The 12,644-nt window shown below is 36.7% G+C and overlaps 1 protein-coding gene across 13 annotated transcripts in view; it reads left to right on the forward strand.

Annotated features, from left to right (window-relative positions):
- LOC118825694 (adhesion G protein-coupled receptor L2-like) overlaps positions 1–12,644 on the forward strand; it is a 180,121-nt gene that overhangs the window by 64,592 nt on the left and 102,885 nt on the right. For all 13 annotated transcript variants that reach the window (XM_036596446.1, XM_036596449.1, XM_036596450.1 and 10 more), the window contains one exon: positions 8,273–8,486. In XM_036596446.1, the coding sequence (XP_036452339.1) occupies positions 8,273–8,486 (214 nt within the window). The remainder of the gene's footprint in view (positions 1–8,272; positions 8,487–12,644) is intronic.

The following is a 12,644-nucleotide window of genomic DNA, read 5'->3' on the forward strand; positions in this document are numbered from 1 at the left end:
GAATAAACACAGCTGTAGTAAAGAGAGTCACCAATGGTCAGTGGAATGATATATTGGTTGTGAAAAAAATATGCTGTTAGTTACAGCACTTCTCAACCAATTTAATTGTGCCATTGTAACTAACTGTTGTATAATCATAGATAACAATATGTTACATAGTGTCAGAAACTACATTAGAATCTATTTGTGTTAACTACTTAGTGTTAAGTTAAAACAATGCTAATTCATGACTATAAGCTTTTATTACTTATTATTAGCCTCATAGCTCCAGTGCAAAATAAACAAATCAAACTTCGAACACAGGTCTTGGCTAATTTACTAAGGAACCTCAGTAGGACGGACCTATGAAGACTCCTCTTTAGTAGCCTATTGGTCACACAAACGGAACAGTCTTAATGATGCTGAGGGTCCTGCTTCTTGCAATTGTGGCACAAAACTTGTGAGGGAACTGGTGAGCGAAAATGGAGCCTGTTGCATTGTATTTGTTCCTTTTTCATTTCTTCACAGCAGTGGAAGAGATGTTCTTATGTAGTACGATATACTACATTAGGGGTGCGGGAAAAAAACGATTCTTAGATGCATCGCGATGCGGACATGTACGATTCTGAATCGATTCACAAATGTCAAAAATCGATTTTCTAAATATTTAATTTATAACGTAAAGTTGACGGAACGCAAAAGGCGGAATTTGGAAGCGCGGAAGTGCAGCGCCTGCACAGTCTGTAGTGGCACATAACAAAAAACACTACTGGGTAAGCGAGAAATCTGACCGGCTCCCTCTGCTTTAAAGCCAGCTTAGGTCAGAAGTCACAACACAAATGATAAGAAGAGCCATTTTGTCGTTGCGAAACAGGGCTTTCTCGCTATGTTGCACATGCCCCGTCTCAAAGATACTTCACTGACACAGCGACCCCCCCCCCCGTCTCTACAACTAGACCAAAACTGAAGTGATAAAACCACTGAAGAAAACGGGTGGAATAGCTGTAACGTGCTGCGTGGTCATCATTAGCACTGGATATTATTTCACCATAACTGTGCATTTTATCACAGATGAGTGGCAGCAGCATCTCATGCACTCCAATCAAAAGCGGTGCCACATCACTTCCATTTGACTTATTAATAAAAGATATTGGAAGTAAATTCATTATGGATCATTACAAATACTTTGCTTTAACATTACCAAGTCCTCAGACGGTAAGAAAATAGAAATGCTGTATAGAAAAATAAGATGCATCGAGATGCATCGATAATCATTTTATAATCGCATCGCAGCCCTCTGAATCGTAATCGAATCGAAACGAATCGTGAGGTGCCTAGAGATTCCCACCCCTATACCACATATATACAAATACTTCTAAATAAATATGATGTATGGACAATATATGATATATAGACGAATGCTTTAATTAATTAGTCACTTTATGCTTTATAAGGCAATGAAGACATTCAAGGACATGAACAACTTACAATTTTAAAATAAGCTCTGCTCCTATGGCTTCATTTTCCGTCATTTTCGTGGTGCTATTTTTTTTTCTTTCTTGTCGTTCATGCGCACAGAACTGTGGGTAACCGAAGGCCTGGAAGGATACATCTGTTGCATCTTCGAAATCACTCAGAACGTAGGCTGTATTTCTAGGCTGTATACAAAGGGTCCTTCACTTTGGATCAGCTTTCTATAGCAGCTGAGAAGTGTAGCCTACCTTAGCTGCAGCCTAGGCTTTGGAACACTGCTAGTCTAAGTGTGATTTTTGTTGAATTCCTCCTTTAAGTAAATATGATGTGTTCAGTGCTACTTAAACAAAGATGCACGTAGTTGCTCATGATGTAATTGTTAAGCCCATAAGCCCAGCCTTGAAAAACACAATCTAAGTCTAAGGCTAATTTGCATCTGGAAAGTGAGTCTGTTTATTCCTGAAACACAATAAAAAACAGCTCATGCAGGATAAATTGAGTTGTTCAGCATCTCCATGGCCACAGCAGAGGAGATCAGAGCGGTCATTTCATGATGCTGCGCTCATCAGCGTGGTGAGCGATGGTCAGCTGTTGCGCTGTGTGTGAATCTGTGCGTATTTGTATGTGCATGCGTTCACGCAGTGCGAGCAGCGTGTCGGGTCTGCACTGTACTGAACTGGGGTAATTAGAGGCAGGGCGCTAAGTGAGTTGGTTTACATGGCAGGCCTGGAGAATGAATGGCTCGTTGAAAAAGAGCAGTGCGTTTTTCTCTTTTCTTTTTTTTCCACCGAGGCAACAGGCTGAGAGGAGGCTAATTGGGGAGCACGGAGCAGAAAACACAAATGGCAGCTGCCCCCCTCGGGACTGAGGGTTGCCGCTAACAACTGTGATTATTGACAGTTCATTCAGTCTCCTTATGCTTTCTGAAGCGGAGGCGAACTGCAGCACCTTCCTGTGTTTTCAGCTTCATATCAAACCTGCACTGCGCTGCATATGGTGCTGTAATCTGAACGCACTGAGAGTTCCTTTCTGAGTCTTTGTTCTTTCTTTCACTCTTTACCTGTCTCCTCTTCTGCATTTTAGCTAGTAGCCACCACTTAGCAAACCTGCGCTGTAGAGAGCACCGTACAAGATGGTGCAAGTGTCTTTCTTTCTTGCTTTCTTTCTTTCTTTCTCTTGTGCATTTATGTGCTACTTGTATTAGCCATATTTGCTACTTGAATTAGTCACTGCTTTGCACATGTGCCCTGCACACTACACTGCATATGAAGATTTTTTTTCTTGTACATCTTTTGATATTTGAATTATCCACTGTTCAGCATACCCAAACTGCAAACTGCACAGCATACGGCTCTGCATGTTTTCTTTCTTTCTTTCTTTCTTTCTTTCTTTCTCTTTATTTGCTACCCCAATTAGCCATAGTTGCTATCTGAATTAGCCACTGCTTTGCAAACCTGCCCTGCAAACCTACACTGCATATGAAGCTTTCTTTCTTTCTTACTTTCTTTCTTTCTTGCTTTCTTTCTTTCTACGTCTTGTGCAGTTTTTGATATCTGAGTTAGCCACTGTTTAGCATACCTGAACTGCAAACTCAACAGCAGCACAGCATACGGCTCTGCAAGCTTGCTTTCTTTCTTTCTTTCTTTCTTTCTTTCTTTCTTTCTTTCCTTTACCTTCCTTCTGTTCCTTTACCTGAAGTAGTCAGTGTTTGGCATGTTATTGCTTCACAAAAACTGAAGAAAAAAATGACTTTTTCAAATCATTTGTTGAAGGCGAACACAATTGAGCAAAATAGTTAATTTTCCTCTAAGCACGGCTGTTTGGCTGCACTCACGGCTGCGCAGCGCAGCGTATAGATTTTTCCTCCTATGTGGACTCCAGACAGTCCCTCCTTCGATCGGCACGACTGTAAAATAGATTAAATTACACTTCATGCGGCTAGGATTCATGTTCTCCCTCCCTCTCTCTCTCTCTGTCCACCCCAGTTTTCTTTCCCTTTCACATAACTCTTCCTCTATCTCACACACTTTTGTACTCTAGTGGTAGAAAATTACATACAGTAAAAACCTGTAAGCAACAATGAAAGATGTATTACACTTGGAAGCTTTCAGCATTTTCAGCTGCCATTGCTTATGAAGACTGGTGCTGGTTTGGACAGAAGGTGGCCTTTTTTCATTACTGGTGTACACTGTTTCTATCCATGATACAGGTTCAATAGTAATATGATATTCTGATTATATTAGCAATAGTAAGTATCATTGTGGTCCAAAAAGGCTGGACAAAACTACTATGCTGTACTATTGCAATTGCGCCTTATCTTGCTATATATTAAAACACATTAAAACAAGCTTAAAGTGAAATTCTGTTGATTTTTCTAAATCTCTAAATGATTCAACAGAGGAGAGAAAGTCATTCAGAATGGTTTGATATGAAATTGTTAATTGTGGAGAAACATAATTCTTTACAGTGGTGGTGATAGTAACCAGGTGTCAATCTCTACAACACAGATATATCTGTTCTATTTACTGCACAAAACCTCCAGTGAACCTACACGTGTCTTCTGAGTTAAATGTAATACTAATATGGTAGTGTAGTGGTAAATTCAAAAATACAAGTCTTCTTTGGGTACTATGTTGCTTTTACATACCCTGCATATACTCCTCCTATATGTTATCTCAAAACATATGAAACAATGTCCAAAACAGGCAGGTATTCAGAAATGTTTTGTGTAATAATGTTCTGTAAGGGATCTTTTATAGGCATTAAATTCTTCAGAGGTCTGGTTCCTGTCACCAGTTCACACTCCAAATTACTGACCACTTTATTATGCAGAAATTTTGAGAAACTGGTGAAATTCTTCTATATCAATACTGCCAGGGATTATTTTAGCCAAAGCTATATATTACTGTTGCATAATATGTTGGTCTTCATTTGTCCAAGCTTTTGTGGAACATCTGACATTGTTTAGAACACTCAGAACATTGAAACTAGCTGGTGACACTTTATTTTGAGTGGTGCTTTATAGATGACATAAACACTCAACAGACTCTGAGTAACACATCAACAACATATCGATGATAGCAGCAGTGAATACGTTTAGTATATTATCAAGAGACTTGGAATGAACTGCGTAAATAAACTTTGTTTATAATCTACTGAATTCAGTTGTTTTCCATTTTATCTGTTACATGTAACAGGTCAAATACAGACCATCTTAACATACTCAACGGGCTGTTATAGACACACCGCTGATACCATTCTGTAACTGTACCTTAACTAGATTAGGCTTTGGTTAAGGTTAGGATTAGAATTAGGACCATCTTGAGGGTTAGTATTGGGTTTTGTCTTGAGGTTAAGGACTTGGTGAAGGTTAGGTTTTGGGTAAGTCTGAGTAAGTTTAGATTTTGCTTAAAGGAAATAACATAAAATCTACTACATGTAACAGATCAACAACACATCTACTTAATGTAAGTAATGTATCAACAGTACATCTTCAAGATATTTACTTCAGTGAATTCAGATGCTTCACTACAGCTACTTCACTGATATGTTGTTAATGTGTTACTGATACTCTGTTAAGAGTTTATTAATCATCTACAAAGGACCACATCAAATAAAGTGTTACCAAATAGCCTCATTGCAAATTGCAATATGAGTATTGCAAAAGCTATTATTGTGATAATGATTCAACAGCAATATATGGTGCAGCAAGTTATTGCATTTTTTGCAATTCCTTTATTATTATAAATAATCTGGCATTAAATGAATGATTGTTAGGTAATTGAGAGTATTTGCTGAAGGTTGTGATATTGTAGTATTATTTCCATTCCAGTTATTAGCTCAGTCTTTGTCTTATGAACCTGTTTGAAGCTTTGGTCCTTCACGATTTATATTTTTCGACGCTGTGTTCCTCGAAGCTTCTACTTCTTCCTTTTTTTTTCCGAAGGAAATATGTAAATGTGTGCTTCCAGCGTTAATTTGACTGATTTGATTGATTCTCACATCTTCAAAGTGCCTGTCTCGTAGTGTACGTCTGCAGCGTGACCTTTCAAGAAAAAAAAAATAAAAATGATGCAGTCTTTCATCTTCATCAGAAAACTAGGCAAACGGGGTTATGCGCTTTGTCTGTTGCTCAAGGAGATTTTTTTTTTCCTTCGCTTTAACTTTTCAACAACATCCCCTTCTCTGTTTTTCTCGTTCAGATTGGGTAAGCATGGCCAAGACTTTCATTTTGTCCAAAATCGCAGCCGTAGCAGAACACAACCTTAGTGCATTACATTATCTCCATGGCCAGTTTGAAAGAGATACTGTTTGTGCTAGTGAGCTGACCATGAAGGACGCTCACTAACGTCTATTTAATTGTCTGTCTGTGTGAAATCCATGTGGACAGAAACAACTGCACATCACACGCGCCTCCGTATCGGTTTCAGACACAAATTAAGATGCATGTTCATGATGTCGCTGAGGTGAAACGACTATGAAGTCATTGATGGGCAAATGAAAAAGTATGTTTCGCTGGACGACAGTCGGCGGTGTCTTGTTTCTTTTCTTCTGACATTGTTATTGTTACCATTTTGTTAACAGTGTTGAGAGTCAGACTTTGGATACTCACATTACGTTTTTATGGTAACGGGTAAGGTAACATGCTCATTTCTCAATGTCAATAAACCATTAAATACCCTTACTCATGGTGAAAGCATTACACACAGTACACTGATAACATTTTTCTTTCCAGGTAGTGTTGGTGATGTGCCTTGGGGAGCTCAGAATGCCATACCTTTTCAAATAATATGAGGACAATGTTCTCAAGAGTGGAAAATAATCTTTGCTTACGATTTTTATTGGCGTCTAAGGATATTTCCATAGCTAAATGAAGAAAAGTAGAATTTCCAGCCATGGATTGTTTTTACTTTTAACAGCTCGAGTATGTATCTTGTCCGAAAAGCTTATACAGCTCATTTGATAAAGACTAAATAGCTTATTTGATGGGCAGTAAGGAAAGTGAGAAGTGTTCTGAGTTACTTTTCCAGTCCTTGTAACTAGATAATGTAAAAAATGAAGTGAAAGGAAAACATAATCAGTGTTGATTTTGTGTCCTACTTCATTGTTTTTTCATCTTGTATTGAAGCAGTGGAGGTAGAGCTATAGCTTATTGCCAGGTGCAGAAGGATGAGTAAACATTACTGTAGTCAGTCTAGCATCTACCTATAAAGTAGATGTGGAACTGTGGAATTGTTGGGACATCTCAAAATGCATACTGTATATTGAAGTAACAGTGTTTTATCATTGGATTGTCTGTTGTTTACTTGGCAATTGGCATGTATTGTGATGGACGTAATCGTTGTGTTTATCTGTTCAGCAAACAAATTATATTCAAAAGATGTTATTCGGCAACATTTTATGCACTCAGAAAATGATGCTGAAAAGGATGCTTTGAAATGATGCTACCTTTGGTAACCTTAAGTTCCTGGTATTAACCAGATGAAATACAAGCTGCAAAGCAATTATTTGGGGTAACATGATGATAAATTCCAAGACAGCCTGGCTAAATTACTCTGAAATGCCCAGCAGGTTCTAAGTTTTAATTGGGTAAGTATGTGGTACAAACTCCACTGTACTGTGTATTTTTTGGGGGGTAAAAATACCAGGTAGATATATGTTGTACAGAGATTGCACACAAATAAAGTGCATAGAGTTTTATGTACCTGTCTGTTAGCTGTAAGTGATATTGAATCTGGGCTGTAAAAGAAAGCAAATATTCACTGGTTTGACTGAGACATTACAATTTACTTTACTTGTCTTTTTGTGCCAGTTCTACATCATTTTCAATTTACTTTCCTGCACAAATACATGATGTTGAAATTTATTGTGTTTGTACTTAACATCGTACTACTCCGAATAATAATGACGTATTGTACTACATCCTTTATCAGCTTAATATCTAGAACCTTTTAGTCAATTCAGTCTAGTTTAGTCTGGGTACTGACTATCATTTTACTCAACAATAATTCCACAGCACTTTGGAATTTGGACCACACACTAATTCACTTAATATCTAGAACCTGTTGAAGATTTCATTGTAAACTTTATTTACACACTTACTATCATGTAACCCAAAATTACCTAGTACTTTGGACTTTGTACCTCACACTTAATGAGGTTAATACCTAAACTTATGAGGACCGTAAAAGAAAATGCCACTGAATCTTTCAAAGAATGGTTCTTCAAAGATATTTGAGATGAAATGTGTGTGAAGAACCTTAATGTAAAGGTTCTAAACCAATTACAGGTTTTCATAGAACTGTACGTCCAAGCCAAAAACCATTTAAAACCCTCTTTTTTAGAGAATATGTGATCGAAAGGTGCACAGGCATGAATGTATGCTCTTTATCAGTTCTTTAGTAAAGGCAAAGGTTCAGTATGGAAACATGAACACTCAAAGAACCATTTCAATACATAAATGGTTCTTTGGATGGACAAATAGGTCTTCTCTATGATGAAAAATGTATATGGTTATTTAAAGAATGCTTTTTAAAATGGTTTTGGAAAGCACCAAAAGAGTTCCACTATTATTTTCAAAGAACCCTTTTTCAGTACTGTACATCTTAACAAATACTATTTAACAGATGTACAACAACATAGTATAATGTACCATGTACAATGAAGCAGTTGGAAAAAAGTCAAAGTGATCTGACAAAAAAAGACCTGACAGAACTGATTAGCTGGTGATTTGACAGTTTCAGATATACACTGTTCTGCTCTGATCACTGTTCTACAGTTCCACCTTCGCTAACCTCTGCGCCCGTGCTCTGTTTTGCAGCGTTCAGTCGAGCGGCGCTGCCGTTTGGCCTGGTTCGCAGAGAGCTGTCGTGCGAGGGTTACCCCATTGACCTTCGCTGCCCAGGGAGCGATGTCATTATGATCGAGACGGCAAACTACGGCCGCACGGACGACAAGATCTGTGACGCTGACCCTTTCCAGATGGAAAACATCAACTGCTACCTCCCAGATGCCTACAAAATCATATCTCAAAGGTAAAGGCTGCGTGCCAAGCATCACTCAGAGTGCAAATGTGGACTCCATTTCCTGACTTCAGATTTGTTCCTAGATAGAGCGTTATTCTGAACCTCTTTAAGTATGGCAGGGCTTTTTTTTCATTCGCTGGTAGTCAGTATGGTACTTGCTGCTAAGGGTAACGTAAACAAACCTGAATTCCGCTATTAAGGCTCACTCACTGATCACTAAAAGGTTCTTTCACCAGGTGCACCTGACCACATTCATTTCAAAGAATATATAGGGTAGGAAGCTTCCAGAACAGTCCTTAAGACATGTATAATAGAGGTAAAAATGAGAGCTGGGTGATTAACCAGGGAAACAAAATGAATGTCGTCCCAATTAGTGGAGTATATTGAGGTATTAGAGGCCTTTTGAGCTTCAGAGGTCACAGTTATTGCAGCTGATAATGAAAGTGTTGTGTAATTTGATATGAATTATTTCTCACTCGTGGCTTGGTGAACCAAGCAGAGAAATTCTGTTAAATGTGCAGATTGTAAGCTTTCAAATTCTACCACATTTGTGTTTGTAAGTAGAAGATGTGATATTTTATTATGGTTTGAGTTTGATGAAAAATTATCCTTGTGTTCTGTCTTGTTTCACAGAAAGAAAAAATAAGCCATACATTTTTTTGCTATGCGTTTGTCATCTGTTGACATTGAAACTAACAGAAGAAAGTCAGACATGCAGGCTTGAACCTGTAGACCTAGAATATACATTGAATACTATTGCTATTATTTACTATGTAATTATGTCATTAAATTTAAGTAATATGCAGTTTACTTATTGAATGTATAACAGAATTATTCTAGTTTTAGTAAAAGTTTGATTAGTGATGTTAACTAATGTTACAATAATTTAAATTAAATTTTAAGTCAGAAATGCAGACTCAAACCAGACAATGAAGATTTGAAAATCTAATTTATGTTGCATAACCATATAATTACAAATGTAGTTGCATAATTAAATTTGAATAGTATAGCAAAACAACAGCAATAACCCAAATTTAATTGCATAATAATATTTGAATATTAGGACAAAACAACATTAATGACGTTCAAGGGCTTTTTTCTAAGGGTTGACTAAACATTTCGTTAGTGAAGTTATAACAATTCAAAATCAATGTTATTTATATAGCAGTTTACACAACATTGTCCCAAATCAGCTTTACAGGAATGCATGTCAAAGTTTGTCATTTATTTACATCAAAACATACAGAAAAAGTTCAGAAGTGCAGACTCAAACCAGACAATACAGATTGTAAATTAAATTTACAGTGCGTACCTATGTAATTATCTATGTAATTACATAATTATAAAAGAAAATTAAAGTAAAACATTAATAACACTACCTGTTTTTTTTTCTAAAGGTTGACTAAACGTTTGATAAATAAAGTTATAACGATTCATATTCAATTTTATTCATATAGCAGTTTATTTTATTTTTGCAACATTGTTTCAAATCAGCTTTGAAGGAATGCAGGTCCAAGTTTTCCTTCATTTGTTTGCATCAAAACATACAGAGAAATTCAGAAGTGCAGACTAAAACTAGACAATACAGATTATATATCAAATTCATGTTGCATAACTTTGTAATTAACTATGTAATTACATAATTATATATGAATTTTGGCACAAAACAACATTAGTAACTCTAAGGAGTTTTTTAAGGTTTGACTAAATATCCAATTAGTAAAGTTGTAACTAATGCTATAATAATTCAAATTCAATTTTATTTGTATAGCAGTTTGCAACATTGTTTCAATTCAGCTTTACAGGAATGCAGGTCCATGTTTCTTTGTTAACATCAAAACAGCAGAAAAATTCAGACATGCAGATTCAAACCAGCAAATTCATACTGTAAATGGAATTTACACTGCATAACTATGTAATTATATATGTACATGCATGGTTAAATATGAATAGCAAAACAACAGCAATAACTCATACCTAACCAAAGGTGTACAGGTTCTACTGCTGTACATCTTTCTAAAAAAAATAGCTGGAATTCATCACTTTAACGTTAACTCTACATAGGACTCATGCAGCCGTTTCCTGAGCTATTTCCTTACAGATTGAAAAGCTGCTTTTCTTTGTTCAGAGCTGCGTTCTCAGCGGCAGTGGCACAGGCTGCAGCCCTGAGTAATGCTCTCCTCTCAAACCATTTATATTTGTGACACTTGTGCTTGCTCCTACTCTCTCAGGACATTCTTGTGTTGCTGCCAGACTACACACACACACACACACACACACACACATGCACACACACACTCACACACTCATGCACACATTCACAGCACTGGGAACTCTCTGCTGCTGCTAGCTGTGATGGTGTATATTTAAAGCACCCCAGATATTAACATTTCATAAGGCACGGCCGACGCTGCTCGTCTGGTGAAAAAGCAGTGCTAACCCGCAGTGTAGCTACTGCCTTCCGGTTAAAGCCCAATGCCATGAATTGTCTGATGCAGGCAAAGCCCCTATTTTAGGCCATAGTTAAACGCCTGGAAATGTGACATTGTAGCTGGTTTTTAGAGGACTTTGAGGAATAGACGCTTCCTTAATGCCTGGTTTTACATCCACAGCAAAAGATATATCAGATGATCTAGAACTGCAACTGTGTTCAGGCTAAAGCGGACCTGTTGATTATTAGGAAAAACATTAGCTGACCTGATTTTCAAGCTTTTCCTTTTCAAAGAAAAGACACATGCTTTTTGCATTTGCCATTGAGGATTAGCAGTTCCACCCCAGTCAGTACGCGTCTGTGAAACATTACCATACAATGAAGTCAGATGGACGTTTAACAGTCCCGCTCTTACATCAGTCCTTGGCATTAATATTCATTGCCTGTCCTTCTTAGAGGAGACAAATGAAAGCCTGTAAATGTGTGTCCTCTCATTGGTTGTTTCTTTGTTCAAATACTGTGTACCGTACATGTTCCCATGGGCAGTTTTAGGTTATAATTGACACTTTGTGGCAGCTCCACCCACTGTTGGTTTCGGAGGTTTCCGCTGCTCACAATTAAGCTCGTTTTTATTTTTTTTTCCTCAAGACTATGGAGCGTTTACTGACTTGGGAAAGACTTGAGGAGCGGGGCTATAACAACAGCAGTTTAATATAGTGGTAACAAAAGCAAGGTGTGATTTGGTGTTAATTATTCCTTAATCCTAGCTCAACAAGCAGAAGAATCAAGAGGGAAGTTTTGTAAGAAGTACACATTTTGAACTTTAAGTTGTGTTTGTACCTAGAAAACAATTTGACATAGAAAGCAGTTTGACAAGATGTTTTATGAAGTAAATGACATGTATCAAAATAAGGTGACTTAACCTTAAGCAACAGACTTTTGTTCAATTTATAACACTGTTATGATGCATCATTCGGAAGGAAAGGAACTTATAAGGTAGAGACTTACACAGCAAAAAACATTTTCAATGTCAGAGTAAAATTTAAGATATGAAATTTACATGTCCGTGCCTTTTTTAAAGGTTAAATACATGTAAAGACATACACATATTTTATTTTAACACTGTTGTATTCATTTACAAAAATAGAATGTTTTGGTCACCTTCATTTTACAGACATTTGGTTTATTTTAATGGTTGTTACTGTTATGTTTGTGGTAAAATACTGTATGTCAGAATAACTAGTTGTAATAGTAGTTATAGTAGTAATAGCAGCAGTAATAACTAGCGAAACTGTTAAATTCTTTACATCATGTCTCAAAACATAAATGTACATCACTTTTCAATGGCTTTTATGTCAGTACAATGTCTTTCACTTCATAATGCATCAAATGGCATCTAATTAATGATTAATGGCTTAAGCTGTTTATAAATACTCAAGTATTGCTTTATAAATGTGTTATACACTGCTTATGCATGTGTCAAATTCTAACACTCAAAAAACTTAATTCATTTATGCCAAACATTTTCATTCATCCAGATAGGCTTGAGCCTGTATACATAGACTTTCTTAGGTTAATATAAAGCTTAATTTTGTGTGGAACAAAATTGGAACAATTGGAGAAATTTATATGGGTTTCATTGGAATAAAATTTTCTTTGGAAATAAACATTTTTATTCATTTAAATGTACTGTCATTCATTTTTGTCCTTTTTATGAAAACCAGTTACTTAAAGAC

This window comes from Colossoma macropomum, unplaced genomic scaffold (assembly GCF_904425465.1).
Source record: "Colossoma macropomum unplaced genomic scaffold, Colossoma_macropomum, whole genome shotgun sequence".
In the NCBI taxonomy this organism is placed as follows: Eukaryota; Metazoa; Chordata; class Actinopteri; order Characiformes; family Serrasalmidae; genus Colossoma; species Colossoma macropomum.